At 47.9% G+C, this 19,646-nt stretch overlaps 2 protein-coding genes across 5 annotated transcripts in view; one reads left to right on the top strand and one right to left on the bottom strand.

Annotated features, from left to right (window-relative positions):
• Positions 1-857: 857 nt before the first annotated feature.
• Positions 858-5,903, bottom strand: Mepce (methylphosphate capping enzyme). The gene is made up of 4 exons (XM_059249842.1): positions 3,642-5,903; positions 2,247-2,465; positions 1,556-1,682; positions 858-1,443 (listed from the first exon to the last, which is right to left on the bottom strand). The coding sequence occupies exons 1-4, from the start codon at positions 5,235-5,237 to the stop codon at positions 1,391-1,393; spliced, it is 1,995 nt and encodes a 664-aa protein (XP_059105825.1). The 5' UTR covers positions 5,238-5,903; the 3' UTR covers positions 858-1,390.
• Positions 5,904-6,958: 1,055 nt separating this feature from the next.
• Positions 6,959-19,646, top strand: part of Zcwpw1 (zinc finger CW-type and PWWP domain containing 1) — a 32,994-nt gene continuing 20,306 nt past the window's right edge. For 2 of the 4 annotated variants that reach the window (XM_059249845.1, XM_059249844.1), the window contains exons 1-6: positions 6,959-7,139; positions 14,231-14,287; positions 15,340-15,587; positions 17,133-17,220; positions 18,529-18,616; positions 19,008-19,165. In XM_059249845.1, coding sequence (XP_059105828.1) covers positions 14,260-14,287; positions 15,340-15,587; positions 17,133-17,220; positions 18,529-18,616; positions 19,008-19,165 — 610 coding nt within the window. In that variant the 5' untranslated portion in view covers positions 6,959-7,139; positions 14,231-14,259. Of the gene's footprint in view, positions 7,140-14,230; positions 14,288-15,339; positions 15,588-17,132; positions 17,221-18,501; positions 18,617-19,007; positions 19,166-19,646 lie in introns of all 4 variants that reach the window. The other 2 variants (XM_059249846.1, XM_059249843.1) reach the window with 2 other exon arrangements.

Raw genomic sequence — 19,646 nt, forward strand, 5'->3', positions numbered from 1 at the left:
AACATTAAATAACTGCTTGAAAGGAGACTTTCCCTGTTTCATTTGAGTATTGCCCGTTTTGTGTGTGACTAACAGAGTGCTCAGTGTTCAATGTTCAAGGTTCCAGCAATCCTTGACAAACCAATGAAGACCTTCACTGTGCAAACCATCATGGGTCCTAGAGCAGGTTATTGGCTCTGGGCTCCACCTAACCCCACTGCCAAGCCCTCCAAAGTTAGCCTTCCACCTCACACTCCCATACACAAACACTTGCCTGGGGTTTCTTTTGGAGGAAGGTAAGTGGGACTCAAGCTACACACCAAAATTTGCATTACCCCCGCTCCCCTTTCCTGGGTAGTGTCTAAGGACCAGGCTGTAGGCAAGTCAGTAAGGATGTTTTCTTAGTTGATTGATGAGGATAGGGCCTTGGCCCATTGTGGAAGGGGCAATCCCTGGGCTGGTGGTCCTGTGGTCCATAAGAAAGGCTAAGCAAGCTATGAGGATCAAGTCAGTAAGCAGCACCCTTCCATGGCATCAGCTCCTGCCTTCAGGTCCCTGCGCTCCCCTACTTGAGTTCCTGTCCTGACTTCCTTTGATGATGAACTGAGATGTCAGATCTTTGCTCATCACAGCAGTAGTAACCTTAACTAAGACAGGTACTAACAGTCTTCCACCCATGAGATACTGTCTCACTATGCAGCCCACCCAGGCTGGCCTCAAACCTCAAGAGATCAGCCTGTCTGTCTCCTCCCAAGTCCTGGGATAAAGGGCCAATGTGCAACAACCAGCAAAACCCAGCCTCCTGAGACTCTGGGATGGGCAGACACCACATATTCCTATTAAGAGGTACCATCCCACTAGAAAGTGCCAGACACAGGTGCAGGGGCCACTGCCCTAGTTATCAAGTTTATTGTGCTGTTCTCACATTCCAAACCCAGCTCCCTCTCCCACCGGGGGACAGCAGAAGGAAGGATTTTCACAGTACCTGTGTGTCTCCTTACCAAACTTCCCCTCTAACACCCTTAGTCCATACATGGTCCACTTAAGTGCAGCTAGGAACAAAGGCCGAGAAGCGGGAATCTCCTTTGGAGAACAGGAGGAAGGGCCTAGAGAATTTGACATTCTCCCTTCCCATGCCCTAGGAGGACAGTCAGCAAACAGTCCATGCCATCCAGCCCAGCAGGCTGGGAGAGGAAGCTGATGTAATTCCAGCACAGCTGGGCTTACTCAAGTGCCAGAGGTGTCAGGGAGAAAACTTGGGAGAAGCAACTTAAGAAAAGCTCTCTTTACAGATCCAAGAAAGGAAACTTTTTGGAGTTAGACAGGAAAGACCTTGGGATAATTTCCTCTTCCCCCAGGTCCTCAGGAGCAGCAAGGGCAGCCTCTTCACACCTTCTGTTCAGAAGGCCACTTAGTGGCTGGGGGAACGGGCCTTGTGGAACAAGTACACAGGACGCTGGAAGCCTAAAAAGAAGAGCACACAGAAGACAGGTGGGTAGGACCTTGAGATTTCTCACAGGGCCAGTACCCTCAACCAGGACCCATTCCTCCCAGTGACAAAGCAATCCACTCTTACCTCTGGAGGTGTTACTCGGTGTGGCCACAAGCTCATAGCTGGAGAAGCCCACCTCTGGAGATGTCAGGTAGGAACTGAACTGTTCTGGCTTCAGCTGGATTCGAAAGTAGTTCTTATAGATTGTTTCCTGGAGAAACAGGGGAAGGGGGGGGGGGGGTCACTTCAGCTCATCATCCCTTTCCCTGGCCAAGAATGACAGACACCGTTTTCTCTTTGCTCACAAAGTCTGAGCTGGGTATGGTGGTACAAGCCAGTCATCTCAGGTACTTAGAAGGCTGAAGCAGGAGGATGAAGAGTTCAAGACCAGCCTGCACTACGGAGCCAGTTCAGGCTAGCAGCTTAGCCAGTCTCGAAATAAAAAAAGGGCTGACTAGGTGGTTGGTAGTAGCGTATGCCTTTGATATCCCAGAACTCAGGAAGCAGAGGCAGGTGGATCTCTGTGAGTTCCAGGCCAGCCTGGTCTACAAATCGAGTTCTAGGACAGCCAGGACTGTTACACAGAGAAACCCTGTCTTGAAAAACCAAATAAATAAATAAAAATAAATGGGGGAGGGGGAAAACACCCAAAACAAACAGGCTGGGGCTATAGCTCACTGGTAGGACACCTTCCCTGCCATTTGTGAAGTCTGGAGTTTAGTCCCCAGTGAAATAAAAAGATGATTATCCCCATCTCTACAGAAACCCAACTCACCGTCAGAGATTTTCTCCTGCAGTAGGAGGACCATGGTTGGGGCTCCAGGACCAGAATTCCCCCAGGGCGCAGATGGCGGTAGATCCGGCGGAACATGCGCTTCAGCCCCTCGTCACCCCAGTTCAGGTGCACCCACTTGGTGAGGCTGAGGCAGAGCACCACATCATACTCAGGTCTTTGGGCATCCACCAGCTCATCTCGGTCCAGGACATAGTTACCCTGAGGGCCAGAAGAGGGAAAGAGGTCAGAAAGAGGGTGAGAAGCCCACTGGCCCCACAACCACCTGCAGACTCCGAGACCAAGTCCTACACACAACCTCACTCGGCCTGGGTGGCCTTCTCGGAGGCTCCTCCCGATAGATAGCGCTTTCTTTCGGCCTCATGTTCTCTCTTCTCCCTTTCCTGCCTCTGCTTCCTCCCGTGCTAAACCAAACAAACCTAAACGGGAGCCTGTGCAGATGTAAACTGAACCAATTATCTGAGGGACAACTGGAGAATACTGGAATGCTCCCGAGGCCCCAGCCTGTGCTTACCCCAGCCCAGGGGACCTCATATACAAAGGCAGTGGTTCTAAAGACCAAGGCCCTTCCATATAGGCTCTTCCCATTAGGTCTGGTAGCATTTCAGGCCTATTCTTTCTCCAATGAAATGAAAAACCTTAGGAAACCTTTGGAAGGTAATTTCATCACCACTCCCCGAAGACTTTTTTTCAGGCTAAGCCATGGGCAAACATTCCTCTGGATGGCCTAACAACTGCTCAATGGACGAAGCTGGTGGAGAGGGGACATATGTTCTGTCAGGCTGGGAACTCTCTCCTCACTGCCCCTCTCCTGCTATTCAGAGGCAGCACGGAGAAGACGGAAAGCCAAGCCTATTGGGTTCCTGACCAGTAACTTCAACAGTCTGTGCTGTATCCAGGGAAACGAAAAGCAGCTGATGCAAACAAGGTCCCTATCAAAGGCCCCAAACTACACATAGTGGAGTGCCACCAGTCTCCCCCTCCCCCAGACACCCAACCTCATGCTCCCTCAGGAGATTTGAGGGCAAAGTTCCATCTGGGCAGAGCAGTAAAGGTTACCCCCAAGGGTCTGGATTATAGTCCCCACTGGAAGCAGGACAAGTCAGCCCCCGTATCAGGGACGAGATCCTTGTAGTTATGAGAAAAGACCAAATGTTAGAGCCTGAAGGTAGAGATCCCACTTCTCAGGTTACAGGAGGAGACAACACACCCAGTAGAGATTCTCTGGCCAATCCAGACTGTTCTCTCCAGATGTTCTTGTAAGGAGGAACAGATGCAGGGATACACCTCTAGGTCATGACCTTCCCCCCAACACATTCCTATTTAATCTCATCTTCACACTTGGACCCTATTCCAAGAGCCTTTGGACTCTCTTACCGTGACGAAGACGACATTGTTGGGGAAGACAGATGTGTCTGCTCCATCCAAGGGCACTTGGGGTGCAGCGATGGGACCCCGGCTGGCTGTCAGTGAGGCTGGGAAGCAGCTCCTTTTTCGGACAGTGGTAGTCCCTTCCTCCCCCTCTGTCCCTGGGTCACCCTCAGAAGTCTGGGCTTGGAGACGAAGCTCCTCAGACAGGTAGTGTCGGATATTTTGGCGAGCAGAGTGGATAAGCCGTGGGTCAATGTCCAGTCCCACCATACGGGCTGGGCCCCACTTGCAGGCAATACTTAGGGTCAGATGGCCAACATTGCAGCCCAGATCTAGGACGTCCCGGCCTTGAAACCACTCGGGCTTCAATACCCTAAGGCGCACGTCCTCGCAGGAAGGATTGCGATAGCCATAGTACTTGCAGTAGTTCCCATACTGGAACTTTCGCTGTTGCCTTTTGAAGCCAGTGGCAGGCAGTGGGTGGTGATGACGGCCTCCCCCACTCCCTCTGCCCTTTTCCTTGGAACCCTGGCTTCCACCCCTAGCCCCTGCCTCCGACTTGCTGGAAGTCCTGCGGCGTTTGCGATGTCGGGAGGAGGAAGATGAAGGTGCAGAGGTAACTGAGGCAGCTGGAGGGGCAGAAAGGGAGCCTGAGGAGCCCTGCAGGGCAGAGGGAAGGGGAGACACAACTTCATCCCTGCAGTTGATGGCTGTGTTGAGTTCATAAGGTTGCGGGGCATCTCGGTTCTGGCCCCTGGGCTGCTGCGTGGCACCCTCCCCGTGGAGTGAGGGGGTGAGAGGGTCAGTGGGCAGCACGGCGTGGCTATCGTTCCCTCCAGATGCCTGCTGCTGCTGCTGCTGCTGCTGGTGGTGCGGTCCCCGGTGTCTATGGCGCTTGCGACCAATCTTGAGTGGCGAGGCAAGAACTACATGGGCCTCATCAGTGCAAGTGTTGAGACTGAGCGGGTCAGTGATATCTTTGGGGATGAGGATCTCCACAGGGTCTCGCCCCTTGGCCGGAAGTGGGGATGACTTTGGGGTCTCCGCATTGAGCGCTCGACTTACTTCCTCATCCAGGAGGCTATTCAGGTTCAGTGGATCAAATATATTGCCCCCCAGAAGAAAATTGGAGGGTAACACTGAGTCGCAGTCCGAGTTCACCCGCCGGCGCCTCTTGAAGGCCGGATGCTTGAAGCCTCCGCCGCTCCCTCCCCCTACATTACAGCTATTTCTTCTTTTGCCCCCGCCACCCCCGGGGGGTCGGTGGGGCTGGTAGCCATTGCGAGGTCGAGGAGGGGCCGGGGGACCGAGGTCCGTCCCGCCCCCTCCCCGGCGCTCCTCCCCCACGTCCGCAGGAGCAGTGGCTCGCCCGTGGGGCTCCCCGTGCGCCTGTGCCTGGGGGCCGCCCCCTCCGCCGGCTGCGGCCCCGGCCGAGGGCGCGCGTGGGCCCGGCCCGCGTTCCGTCCCGTCGCGGAGCTCCCCGGAGGCAGCCTCCCGGTGCGATCGCACCTCGGGGCCGCCCCCTCCGCCCGACTCATCTTTGAGCGGCGGCGGCGGGGCCGGCACCAGAAAGGGCTCCTTCTCCGCCGCCATCTCGATCATCTCCTCGCCCCGTTTAATTTCCCCTTCCCAAGCGAAGGTACCGAGAAGAGATCAAGGGGGAAGCCCCCTGCAGCCCTTCCTAAGACCGCCTCCCTCCCTCCCTCCCCTTCCCCGAGTGCGCGCGCAGCTCCGCCTCGCGCCCCAGCGCCTCCACCTCCCGCCCGCGGCACACCAAGCGCGCCCCACTCGCCCGCGAGACCAAAACAAGATGCCCGCGAGACCCGGACAAGCCGAGGGAGCCACTGCGCGTGCGCCGCCACCCGCGTCTCCGCCGCCACTACCACTCCGCCGCGAGCGCGCACGACGGGCGCGCGTTCCGCTCGCCCAGCAGCCACGCATGCGCACTCCGCCACCGCCCGGGCTGCGCGCGCATCGGGAGTGCGAACCAACTTAACGGCTCCCAGAGTTTAAATGCAGCCCCCCTCCCCTCGCCGAGAGCCTCGCCCTCCCCCAGCCCGAGACGCCCACCGCCCCCCACGGACACCCCACTTCCCTTCGCCGCTAAGTCCAAGCCCTACTGATATCCTTTGTCTCTGCCGTGCGATCCCACCCACCGTGGGCGGGGAACGGGAGCCGGTGTGAGAAGGTCTCCTTGACACCCGACCCTTGTTCCTGAGGAATGAGTCTCCGCGGTCTCCGCCCGGCTCTAAACCCAACAACCTCCCTGCCCCGCCTCCTTCCTCCCCCATCCCCGCCCCTCCCCGAGAGCGCCTGCGCACAACCCTTTCGGGCTTGCGCGGGTAGAAGGAGCGACACGTGCTGGAGGTGACGCCCCGCCCCTTCAGCCCTGGGGGCGGGGAGTGTGACGTCGCTTCCTCGGGTTAGATCCACGCAGCGTGCGTCAGCACGATTCCAAGGGGTGTGCGCGTTTCCCAGCGAAAGGGGCGGGGCGTGAGTTATTCATGAGCTCTTCCCTCTTCCTTCCGCCCATCTAATTAGAATTAGGAGGACTTAATGGGAGTCGTAGGGGGAGAAGGATAAAGTAGGCGAGGAATTAAGCACGCTGTCTCAAGAACTGTTATCAATAAAATGCAATACATCATTCAAGATAGTTTCTGAATTGAAAACAATTAAAAAAGAGCACTAAAACACCCGACGTGGTCCAAGTTCCTCTTCCCCCGAAGAGGCGCAGCCGTCCTCGCGACCCTCCTCCTTTCCCCAACTGCGAACACCTAGAGAACCACGCCTTCCCCCTGCCCTACACCTACGTCTGGACGCGGACGCCTCCGCCATAGTGCGGCGCCTGCGTATCAGTCCCCAGTGGCGTTGTCGGCGCCAGCGCCATCGCGGGTGTTGATCCCGCAGCACTGAAGCTGCAGCTCTGCTCCACGTTACACACAAGCGAGCGTGGGCGGGAAAGGGTAACGACTCGCTTTCCCCCCTGCTCCGGTCAGTGGGGAGCACTGATTCGAGTCCCCAGAGTGATGGCTGGCGGAGGTTCCCTGCCAACAGGCTGTCAGAGCACTCTAGAGGCAGGAGTGGAGCTCAAGATAGTCTCAAACAAAACATAAAAGCGTGAGGGAAACGAAAAGAGAAGGGTTATAGCATGAAAACAGGAAGGAGAAGGCGATTTGAAGCAGAGATACGAGAACGAAGTGCCTCAGGCGCTCCGCAGCCTATTGGAAAAAAAAAACCGGCACCCGCGAGGATTATGGGACTTGTAGTTTCACCAGGCCTTAGTTTGGAAGATGGCGGTACAACTCTAGCCGCGCAAACGCAAAGCGGCTTCCAGCTGCGCATGCGCACTACCTCTGAGCGCACGCCGCTGGGGGGGCGGAATTTGTCCGCGTCCTCGCGCCTCGTCTCGGTGGCGGGAAAAGTAGGTCGAGGTGGAAAGGCTGTGCGGAATGGCTGCGACAGCGTAGGCTGCGCCTCGTCTTTAGGTCCTCGTCGCCCCGGAAGGTAGTTGGCTTTTATCCAGCTGCAGAGGAAGGTGTTAGGTGCGGGGAGTCCCGGTCCCTGTCGGCTGAGGAGAACTTTTCTCCTCAGCGCCACAGCCGACCCTACGCCTTTCCCCTCCGAGTCGCTCCTCTTCAAATCACTCGCAACAAAAGTAACCGAGTATGGTGGCGGGAAAAGAGGCGGAGCGGGAGCTGAGGGGAAGAGGCGGTCATGGTGGGGGCTCTTGGTCAGGGAGAGGGAATAGCAAAGCGCTGCTTGACGCTTTGGGGGAGGCGAGGGTGGTTGGACTGCGCGGGACCCCGTTTTTTTTTTTTTTTTTTTTTTTTTTTTTTTTTTTGTTTGTTTGTTTGTTTTTCGAGACAGGGTTTCTCTGTGTAGCTTTGCGCCTTTCCTGGAGCTCACTTGGTAGCCCAGGCTGGTCTCGAACTCACAGAGATCCACCTGCCTCTGCCTCCCGAGTGCTGGGGTTAAAGGCGTGCGCCACCACCGCCCGGCGGGACCCCGTTTTTAATGGCAGTCCCAGAGAGAGCTGGTGAAGAAGTTTTTATTTTGGGGTTTTCTCCGTGGGGGTGGGTATTTAAGCCCCGCATCTTTTTTTTGAGACATGGTTTCTCTGTGTAGCCCTGGCTGTCCTGGAGCTCGCTCTGTAGCCCAGGCTGGCCTCGAACTCCAGAGATCCGCCTGCCTCTGCCTCTGGGATTACAGATGTGCCCCACCGCCCAGGCAGTGGCCCCGCATCGTGGTAGCTTGTAAGCCGAAAGGGGGCGCGCTCCGTGAAGGCATAGGACACGTGCGCCTTGCAGTGAGGACATCCCTGAGGGCTAGCCTGAGGTTCTGGGACAGGGTCAGGGACGGACACGATGGAGGCTGTCCCGAGACTGATGTCAAGAAGAGAAATAACATCAGCTGTGGCGAAAGAAACTGTTTTGTTCACAAGTGACCACATCCTCGCCCCCTCCCTCCCCCTCCGCAGACAAGGTTTCTCTGTGTATCCCTGGCTGTCCTAGAACTCACTCTGTAGACCAGGCTGGCCTCGAACTCACAGAGGTCCGCCTGCCTCTGCTTCCTGAGTGCTGGGGTTAAAGGCGTGTGCCACCACGGCCCGCCTTCTCCTTCCCCCGCCCCCTCCCCCCTCCCCCGAAATAATACACTTTACCATGGATTTGATTTGTAAATTTCTATGGAAAGTTTAATTTGGTTAATTACTTCTGGAAGTAAGTCAAGGCAGATACTCCTGGTCTTTCTTTTCTTGTTAGATGTTGAAAGGTTTGCCGAGCTTGTATGCGTGCTCACAAAGGGAACTTAAAAAAAGTCATGAGAGTAAGCAGGAAGTCATAGGCTGTTGGACATTTACATCCAAAGGCCAGTAACTCCATCCTTTTTTTTTGTGTGTGTGGTTTTTCGAGACAGGGTTTTTCTGTGTAGTTTTTGGTGCCTGTCCTGGATCCCGCTCTGTAGACCAGGCTGGCCTCGAACTCACAGAGATCCACCTGCCTCTGCCTCCCGAGTGCTGGGATTAAAGGCATGCGCCACTGCGGCCGGGCATTAACTCCATCTTAAAGGAAATGAAATTTTTTTTTTTTTTTTTTTTTGGTTTTTCGAGACAGGGTTTCTCTGTGTAGCTTTGCGCCTTTTCCTGGAACTCACTTGGTAGCCCAGGCTGGCCTCGAACTCACAGAGATCCACCTGTCTCTGCCTCCTGAGTGCTGGGATTAAAGGCGTGCGCCACCACCGCCCGGCGGAAATGAAATTTTTTATCTTAAAGTTTTATTACCCTTACCTGTTTATTTGTTGTGTGGGGTGTGTTTGTGTGTTCGTGTGTGCACGTGTCATAGACCATGTGGAGGCCAGAGGACAAACTTTCCCCACCACCACCACCATCTCAGGTCATTAGGCTTGGCAGCAAGTACTCCTGCCCACCAAGCCATCTCCCCAGCATTTATTGATTTATCTATTTATTATTTATTTATTTTCAGAGACAGGGTCTTGTCTCAAAGTCACTTGTAGCCCAGACTGGACTCAAAGTTGCAGCAATCGACTTCATCAGTCTCTTAAGTGCTGGGATTACAGCCACCAGCCACTGACTGTCTTAAATGAGATTTTCCCTCTATATACAGTGTGCTGCCTGCACACCAGGAGAGGGCACCAGATCCAGACAGTTGTGAGTTACTGGGAATTGAACTCAGGACCTCTGGAAGAGCAGCCAGTGCTCTTAACCTCTGAGCCATCTCTACAGCCTTAAATGAGATTTTTAAATTTTTAGGTTTTTAAATTTAAAGGTTTTTCCTTTTTCTTTTTTTGGCAGGGATTTTCTGTAGGTCTCAAACTAGAACTCACCCCCCTGCCTCAGTATCCCTAGAGATGGAATTCAGACATGACTCACTATCCCAGCTTAAAGGAGGTTAAAATTAGTCCTTTTTAACAGCGGAGTCTTGCAATGTAGCCCTCAAATTTGAATTCTAAATCCTGCCTTAACCTCATGAGTGCTGGTATTAAATAGAGTCTTTTTGAATTTTAGAAACTCTTGGAATTTATGATAATAGACAATACTGAAGAGTTTGCTTTTCCTTAAGTAATGGAGAATCAATATAAAGAGGGAATAATTGCATATTCAGGAGGGGGACATCATAAGGTGGATAATTAATGCTTTTTGACAAATATTGACAGCACTAAATTAAAATATTTGTAAACATATTTTTAAGTTTATGAGTATGTTATTTATAATAATGGTTTCATTATGATAAATTTACCATTTGTATAATATATTTCGATCATATCCACCCCAACTAACCTCTCATTTCCATCTTACCAGTGGCTTCACCTTGAAAATGTTTCTCTCCTCAGCAACTAGTGCTGCCTTCGGATCTTTGTAGAGGGGTGGTGTCTTATGAGTCCCCTCCTTGCTTTTTTTTTGTTTACTGAGGTATGGTCTTGTGTAGCCCATGCTGGCCTTGAATTTCTCATCCTGATTAGAGGTTTGTGTCATCATGCTCAACATACCAGATTTTGTCTCTTATACTCTTAAAATCTGTGGAGAAATCCAAGAAGTTTATTTTATTTTATTTATTTATTTATTTATTTTTATTTTATTTTATTTTTTTTTTTGGTTTTTCAAGACAGGGTTTCTCTGTGTAGCTTTGCGCCTTTCCTGGAACTCACTTGGTAGCCCAGGCTGGCCTCGAACTCACAGAGATTCACCTGGCTCTGCCTCCTGAGTGCTGGGATTAAAGGCGTGCGCCACCACCGCCCAGCAAGTTTATTTTATTTTATAAGTAAGTATGTGTGTAAACCACATATGTATGAATGCCTGAATAGGCTGGAAGAGGGTGCCAGATCCCCGGGAGCTGTGATTATAGGCAGTTGTGAGCCACCCAACATGGATGTTGAGAACTGAACTTGGGTTCTCTGGAAGAGCAACAAGCATCTGCTCTTATCCTCAGAACTGTCTTTCCAGCTGGGACTGTCTATCTTTTTTTTTTTTTTTTTTTTAATTTCCCTCCCTCTCTCCTTTTCCTATGAGAGAAAAGAGAAATTAAAACCTCAAATGGAGACTGGGGAGATAACTCAGCAAGTAAATACCTACCTTACAAGTAGAGGATCCCTGACGTGGTGGTGTGGGTCTGTGACCTCAGCACTGGGAGGTGGCACAGTTGGATCCTGGGGGCTTGTTGACCAACTAGTCTCTCTGAAATGGCAAGCTCCAGGTTCACTGAGAGACCCTGCCTCAGAAATATAAAGTGGAAAATGATGAAAGACTTCATATCATCAGCTCTGCCTTCACACTCTCACAAGTGCAAGTTGATATTTTGCGTATTTATTAACTAGTTTTTTCCTCTCTCTGGGCCAGTTTCTTAATATTTGTTATTGTAGAAGAAGCAAATTCATCTCAAACAGGGAGCAGCAGCTTGACTTATCAGAAAGTAACTTCCTGGATTTCTCTTATCTATTGATTGGGGTAGAATTGTTGAAAATAATGTTCATCTCATTCCATCTTCAGATTAAGGGGAGCTGTTTACTATACATTACTGCTTATAGAGTTGCTACATCTTATTAATGTAATAGTGCAATAATGCTCCATAACTTTTTTCTTTTTTATGAAAAAATTAATTAGATCTATTCATTGCCTTTGTGAGCATTTTATCTGAATGTTATGTATGTACACCATTTGTGTGCTTGGTGTCTGCCAAGGTCAGAAAAGGGCATCTGAGCCCCTGAATTGGAGTTACAGATGGTTGTTAACCACTATGTGGGGGCTGGGAATTGAACCTCAGTCCTCTGCAAGATCAACAAATGCTCTTAACTGCTGAGCTATCTCTCCTCTCCTCTCCCCTCCCCTCCCCTCCCCTCCCCTCCCCTCCCCTCCTATTCCTCCTTCTCGTCCTTGTCGTTGTCCTCCTCCTCTTCTTCTCCCCCCGCCCCTGTGTGTGTGTGTGTGTGTGTGTGTGTGTGTGTGTGTGTGTGTGAGAGAGAGAGGGGGGGGGGCGGCGACAAGGTCATACTCTGTAGCCCTGGTTGGCTTGGAACTCATACCATGCTTTTCTGGAACTCACAGAGACCTGCCCACTACTGCCTTCCAAGTGCTATAATTAAAGTATGTACTACCATACCTGGCTCATCTGTAATTTTTTTTTTGAGACAAAGTTTCTCTGTGTAGCCCTGGCTATCCTGGAACTCACTCTGTAGCCAGACTGGCCCAAAATTCAGAGATGTGCCCACCTTTGCCTCCTGAGTGCTGGGATTAAAGGCGCACATCACTTCCTGCTGTAATTCATAATTTGTATTTTTTTCTCTGAGTGTAATGACTGCAGAGGCCAGAAGAGGGCCCCATTTCCTGGAGCTGGAGTAACAGGCAACTGTGAGCTACCTGATGTGGAAGAGCTACAAGCATTCTTAACCACTGAGTCATCTCTCCAGCCCTATGATCTATAATTCTCCCTAGTTAGTTGGAGCTCCGGAAACATATTAGCCTGGAGATCTGTATAGTTTTAAATAAGTTGGTTTTTTATTTTGTTTTATTTTGAGGCCTGATTTCACTGTGTAGCCGTCTGTCCCAGAACTCACTTTGTAGACCAGGCTGCCCCCTAACTCACAGAGATCCACCTGCCTCTGCTTCACAAAATAAGGTTTTGAAGCTAAATATTCTAAAGTTTGCAGTTTGTGAAGAGCATTCTTTTTTTTTAAAGTATTCTTTTATGTATTTAAACAATTCAGTTTTTGAATTTGTGTGTGTGTGCTCGCGCAAATGCATCAGAGTAGAGTATAGTGGCTAGCTTCATACACACACCTTGCATCTACCTAAAACTGCTCCTCAGAGACATTTTGATCAGTTCTTTGTGTTTTCTGGAGCTGGTTTATGAATATAACTGGTTATGTAGGCGTGCATTTTAAATAGCCAAATGTCACATCAAGTTCACACATTTTCACTCTGCCTTTTCTCTTTTTATAGGGATTTCTCACGATCTGCTTTGGAATTATGGAGTTGGGAGAAGAAATATTTGTCATATGTGGCCAAATTAATACTCATTTTGCAACCTTTTATTCAATTGTTTTTAGCTTGTATTCAGGATTATAGTTAGGGAAAAAAGATATCAAATTATTGTTTCTCCTCCCAGTTTCCACTTGCCTTTTTTTTTTTTAATGGAGCAAATGTATGTGGGGACTAACAATGATGAATTAAGATGGAAACAGTATGAAAATATGCTCCTTACTATAGAAGAAAAGTAATTGCTTCAGAACAGCACTCCTGAATTATTATCTGTGTGTGTGCACATACAGATACATGAAAAGGAGCGGGGGAAATGCCAGAGGATAATTTTTTTTTTTTTTTTGTTTTTCGAGACAGGGTTTCTCTGTGTAGCTTTGCGCCTTTCCTGGAACTCACTTGGTAGCCCAGGCCGGCCTCGAACTCACAGAGATCCGCCTGGCTCTGCCTCCCGAGTGCTGGGATTAAAGGCGTGCGCCACCACCGCCTGGCCGTCAGAGGATAATTTAAAAACACTTTACATTTAGCTTAATGTGGCCAGTGCCTTCTGAACTCATCCTGTGATTTAACGGAAGGCACCTCATACCTTGTGGTCTATCTCGTAGATTTGCTGTGAGAGTTCAATGCGATGATGCGTGAATGGTAAAGAAGAACTTAGTCTATGCTCAGTACGTGTCAGTGACTAGGAAGAACAAAACATTAATTTAGTGTAGGACAACTGAGAGTCCATTCCTGAGGATGAGCTGTGGTGATCAAAGATGTTTTCATTGCTAGGGTTTAGTGTAGAGGAGTAAGATAGAAGATGCTAACTTCTAAGGGGACTCTTGCTGGTTGTCACATGTTTCTGAGCTACAATCAGAATCCAGTAGTCTGAGAATTTTTTTTCTGGCTTGAATGTTGAAATAACAGAAAAACAAAGTTTTTTGTTTTTTTGTTTTTTGTTTTTTTTGCATAGGGACCTCTGAATTAGGTTGGAGAATTGCCAAGTTATCTGTGTCCTAAGTATTTGGGGGAACTTTGTGAAGAGAGCCGCCTTTCACTCCCAGCACTGACCATGCCCTACTACCACTACTCCAATACTACCTTTGCTTCCATCACTGCTGCTACTGTGTCCATCTAGTTAAGTGCCTGCCTTATATCAGGCATTCAAAATACTGAGGCCTGTGTCTCAGACCTGTAATCCTAGTTATTTTGTTGAGTGAGGCAGGAGGGTTACAAGTTCAAAGCTTGCCTGGGTTACAGAGTGAGTTCAAAGCCTCCAAAAGAATTCAAGGCCAGCCTTAGCACCTTATGGAGACCCTGTGTCAAATAAAAAAGGGCTGGGACTATAGCTCAGTGGTGAAGTGTTTGCCTGGCCAGCATGTACAAAGGCCTAAGTTTAATATCCAGTACTGAATAAACATAAAACCAAGCATTGTTGCTTATCTTCAAAGCTGCAGCTCTCTGAATGCCCAGGCACATAATCAGTACTGATGTAGGGTAAGAATGGAGTGAAGAAGGTGGAAGTATTATTGTCCTGGGTCCCAGACAAAGAAATCTAATCCCAGAAGAGGGAAAAAAAGGAAGTTTAAATGATGTCTAACCAAAGTATAATAATTTCTTCTAACAGAGGCAAGGAAAGTGTAGTTTCTGAACTGGATGATGGCAACATTACAGAATTATGAAGGTGAGCCAAGGATGAGAGGCGTTTGCTTCATACATTTCTCTCCCGTTTCCCTTCCATTCATTCTTTCCTTCAAAGAGGAATTCTAGACCCATGTTATCTGTTCAGTTTGTTCAAATTGCCATTTTCCTAGTTGCATTGAACAAAATAAATATGACTTAGAAACAGTCCTGCTTGGGACCGGAGAGATGGCTTAGTGTTAAGAGCACTTGCTGCTCTTCCAGAGGACTCAGAGGTGGTTCCCAGCACCCACATCAGACAGTTACAGCTACCTGTAACTCCAGCTCCAGGGGACTGGATGCCCTTTGGCCTCCATGGGCACCCACATACCAAAGTTCACACGAATTCACATAAATTAACAAAAATGAATAAATCTTTAAAAAAACAGCCATGCTCAAAGAATGTATGAATTTACAGGGAGAAAAATGCATTTAAGTATTTATAATATGAAGTTAAATATGCTGAATGCCACTAGAGAAGTACAAAGTGTTATAGATGCCCAGAAGAAATAGATTATCACTTATACCTGGTGGGTTCAGTATGCTTTTCATAGAGGAGATGGCATCAGACTAGGCCTTGGGAATTTTATTGTGTTTTGTTTAGTTCAGAGACATTCCTGTGTGCATTTTGATCAGTTAAAATTAAAAATAGATTTTAAAAAAAGAAGATTAAGCTTTGAGTCATTTCTAAATGCTCAATAGTTTTTTTTTTAAAGCTTATTCTCACGAAGTTAAAATGAGCCTATTTTAAAAAAAATCAATTCACACTTGAATAATTCACCTTCCTACATGCTTGTATGAATCATTTTGAATTAATGGTACAAAACTTGGAGTATGTTAGAACCAACTGATCTTGTCAAATTACAAATTTCGGGGTCTCACTCTCAGCTGCTTAAAGATAATCTCAGGGCTAGGGGGAAGGGGTGTGCAGGGAGGGACTGAGAGATGTGGATTTGTTGAAAGCTCCTTCCATCGAATTCTGACTTGACTACTCCACGGGCAGTGTTTGGCCGTCTCTGTTGACATGAGTTTCCTAAATTTCATTTAATCCTTCAGAATCTGAAAAGGGGACAAAGAAAACCTTTGCTCCACCTACACAAAAACCACATAACGTGAAACCCCAGCCTAAGTCATGGAAGGAGGAGACCCTGGGGACCAGTTCTCCAGAGGCCGAGGCCAAGCCAAGCCTCCCGAAAGCCAGCTCAAAGAAGAGGGAGCAGAAGACAGCTACAGAGCATGGTCCAAGTGGGGGCCAGGAGAAAAAGCGAAAGGCTCAAGACAAGCTGGCTGAGAAGAAAGGAAAGGTACGTGTCACACGCCAGTGGGACAGTCCCTCCTGCTCTGTTTCCCGGATAAGCCAGATAAACAGAATCCTTTTGTGTTGGGGGGTGTTACTGAGGAATGAGCCCTGGACCCCATGCATGCTAGGCAAGCATCGTACTACTGAGCTATTCTTTCATTCCTAGGTCTTTTAGCCCCGGCTGGCCTGGAACTTCTTATGTAGACCAGGCTAGACTCAAACTCACAGAAATCTGCTTATCTCCGCCTCCTGACTGCTGGGATAGAAGGTGTGCACCACCACACCTGTGTTGTTTCTAATTTTGAGACGGGGTCTTTCTGTTTCCCAGGCTGCTCTTGGAACTGCAGCCCTTTCACTTCTGCTTCCTTCCCGAGTACCCGGGGTTGTGGGCTTGTTCTGCCATTGTTCATCTCATTTTCTTTTCTTTTTGGCTATTTGTTTGTTTGTTGTATTTTGTTTTTCAAGACAGGGTTTCTCTGTGTAGCCCTGGCTGTCCTAAAACTCCCTCTGTAGACCAGGCTGGCCTCGATCTCAGAGATCCACCTGCCTCTGCCTCCTGAGTGCTGGGATTAAAGGTGTGCGCCACCACTGTCTGGCCTTCATCTTATAAAAAACACTTGGTTTTGAAACAGGGTCTTGTAGCCTGGCTTGGATCTTGTTTTGTAGCCCCAGGCTGGCCTGGAACCAATGGTAATTCTCCTGTCTCAGCTTCCCAAGTGTTGAAATTAAGATGTAAGCCATTATACACAGCTTTTTCAATGTTTATCTTTTTTAAAGATTTGTTTGGATTGGGGATTTAGCTCAGTGGTAGAGCGCTTGCCTAGCAAGTGCAAGGTCCTGGGTTCGATCCTCAGCTCCAGAAAAAAGAAAAAAAAAAAAAAAAAAGAAAGAAAAAAAAAAAAGATTTGTTTATTTATTATGTATACAGTGTTCTTCCTACTTGGTGCCAGAAGAGGGCACCAAATCAAATTACAGATGGTTGTGACTCGCCATGTAATTGCTGGTAATTGAACTCAGGACCTCTGGAAGAGCAGCTAGTGCTCTTAACCTCTGAGCCATCTCCTGTTTTTTCAATATTATTCATTAAAAAATTCATTTTTTATTCATTAAAAAAATTTCCAGTTTCTTCTTAAAGAAGCCAACATGTTTTTAGTTTTTTGAGATGGAGTCTCATGTAGCTCAAGGTGGCCATGAACTTGCCATGTAGCCAGGGCTGGCCTTGAATTCCTGATTCTTCTGCCTCTGTCTCCCTAGTGTTGAGATTACAGATGTGTGCCACCATGCTGCAATGTCAAACATGTTTTGATGAAAGTGTTTAGCTAGAAATAATGGGACAAGTGGGATAAAGACTCCAGCAGAAATTCGCAGAGACGCTGAAGAGTTTCCTTTTCACCAGCTCTCTTGTCCCCAGGAGATCTGGGTAGTTTGTTGATGCCGTTGACTTGATACTTATGGTTGTTTTCATCTGCTGCTCTGTGTAAACAAGGCTTCCCTGACTGGTCAGAGGTGAGAAACTGAAAAGACAAGCAATTTTCCTTCTTTTCCCCAGTCTCTGCAGGAAAAACCAACTCTTACCAACGCAGAATTTGAGGAGATTTTCCAGAGTGTACTGCAGAAATCCCTGCAGGAGTGCTTGGGTATGGCCTGGTGTGAAGAGAAAAGGCTTCCTTCCGTTAGGCAGAGTGACCATCATCCTAGGGGTAGTATAAGTCGACAGCTTCTTTCTCTCCTGCCTTCCTGAGAAAATCTTAAATGATACTTGAAATATTTAATTTCAATAATGTGATTTCAATTAATGTCAATAGGCCTGTGCTAAATCATGTAAGAGAAAGGTGAAAGAAAACTCTTTTGGAAAAGTAGGTGATACTACTTCAGATCCACATGGCCTCACCTGAGTTAATTTACTCATATATGTTTGCAATCTACTTAGAAAAGATAGTTTCCCCAGATTTGGAGAATGTACTTTATGTGCATGTATATTTAAATTACATTTTATTATTTATTTTTTAGTGTGTGTGTGAGTGAGCATGCATGCCTTTGGTTTGTGTGTACAGGTGAGAGGAGAGCTTGTAGGCATAGCTTCTCTCTTTGTACTATGTGGGTCCTGGGGATTGAGCTGGGGTTATCAGGCTTGGTGGCAAGTGCCCCTACCTGCTGAGCCATCTTGCTGGCCCATATCTGTAATACTGGTTTGATTCTTTTTAGGGATTTGGTTTTTATTACTATTTATTTAATGTCTCTGTGTTTAAGTATATGCACAAGTTTGTATGTGTCTATGCTAACGTATATAGGTGCACGTATGGATGCATGTGTCAGCTCGTGTGGATTGAGGCAGGAAGTCAACCTTAGTTGTCATTTTTCAGGCTCTACCTTGTTTTTGAGACAGTGTCATCACAAGCCTGGGGCCCAGCCAATTCCTCTAGTATAGGCTGCTAGGAATCTTAGGAATCTGCCTGTCCCAGTCTCCTCAGTGCTGGGATTACAAGTGCATGCCACCACACTTGATTTGTTTTGATTTTCATGGGTTAAGAGGATTGAACTCAGGTCCTCATACTTGTAAGGCAAACACTTTGTCAACTGAACTATTTCCCCAGCCCTTGGTTTGTTTTTTAGAATAAAAAGTGCTGTCGTATAGGAGTTTGAGTAAAAATAAGATAAAATATAGTACATGTATACAATAAAATTATTACATAGCTGCCCTGGAATGAGGCTGATCAATATGGAAAGGCTTGCAGAAAGATAAGGATTTTAGTTTCTCTTGAATTTTAATGATTTCAAGTTCTATCCTGTGACAAAATACCAAAGGTAGACTCTTCTAAGCACAGAGGTAAGATATGTGAATGGAATGCTGTGGTTGAGATACTAGAGCATTTGTTTTCCTTTGTGTTTTCTCTGCTTGTAACGCTTCGTTTTGGAAGGGTTGGAGTCTGGCCTTAATTTTGCAGAGACTTCCTGTGCCCAACCCATAATACCTACCAAATCAGACAGAGAACCAGGAATTGCTCCTTCAGCAGATAATGAAAATGCTGATGGGTAAGTTTATCCCAGAGGGACAAGTTGAACACAGGGTGGAGGTGACATGGGTAAACTGTGACCCGTCTTCCAGTCTGTCTATTTAGTCATCTATTATACTTACATTGATTTCTCTTGGCTCAGGAAAGATGCCTGTTAGAGTTAGGAAGGAAACAGGCAAGGAGTTGGATAAAATGACCTCAGGAGACCTTAGGAGGCCTGGGAGTTGCGTGTGTCTTTTGGGAATTGAACCCAGTTCCTAGTGCATGCTAAGTATGTGCTGGATCACTGAGTTACATTTCCCTATTCAAGTCTAGAATTCCTGTTTCCTTTTAACCCCTGGACCCTTTCAAAGGATTGGCATTGCAAGTGTCTCTCTGAAAGCTTTTAATTTGAACAATATCATTCTCAGGGAGAAGGTAATAGTACCTGATACTCCAGAGATTGCATCTTCTCTGGAAGAGGAAGTGAGCTCTGAGACAAGGACATCTAAGCCAGGCCAGCCAGTTACTGAACCCTCTAAGAAGAAATTCAACAGACTTTTTTCAAGCAAAAGAAAGAAGAAAGCTGGTAAGTATCATTATATGGACTCTAAAAAAGATTTTCTATTTATGTGTATGTATGCGTGTCTGTGTGAGTGTATACCATGTGTATGTGGGTATGTATAGAAACCAGAAGAGGATGTTGGATCCCCTGCAGCTGGAGTTACAGGTGGTTGTAAGTTGCCCAAAGTGGGGCCTAGAGCCAAACTAGGGTCCTCTCTCTAGCTCCCAGATACCCTTTTTACATTTAAATAATATTATTTATTATCAGTGGAGGGCATGCACATACCGTGGTGTATGTGTGGAGGTCAGAGAACAATTTTTGCGAGTCAGTTCTCTCCTTTCACTGTGGCTTCTGGGGATGGCCATCTTGCCTGCCCAAGTCAGTTGTCCTTGAAACCTGGTTCAAATACTTATTCAAGAAATTAGAGGATGGGATAGTGTTAGGCTAAGATTTTTCTGCCCCAGGCTTAGAACTTTCTGGTGATTCTGTCACTATTTTTTATTGC

Source organism: Peromyscus eremicus, chromosome 23 (assembly GCF_949786415.1).
Source record: "Peromyscus eremicus chromosome 23, PerEre_H2_v1, whole genome shotgun sequence".
In the NCBI taxonomy this organism is placed as follows: Eukaryota; Metazoa; Chordata; class Mammalia; order Rodentia; family Cricetidae; genus Peromyscus; species Peromyscus eremicus.

Bases quoted from the DNA above. Each gene is read 5' to 3' on its own strand.
- Mepce (XM_059249842.1), bottom strand. From the start codon at position 5,237: ATGATCGAGATGGCGGCGGAGAAGGAGCCCTTTCTGGTGCCGGCCCCG. The intron at 2,466-3,641 runs GTAAGAGAGTCC...TCTGGCCCTCAG, and splicing joins ACAATGTCGTCTTCGTCACG to GGTAACTATGTCCTGGACCG. The intron at 1,683-2,246 runs GTGAGTTGGGTT...CTGTTTCTCCAG, and splicing joins GCAGGAGAAAATCTCTGACG to GAAACAATCTATAAGAACTA.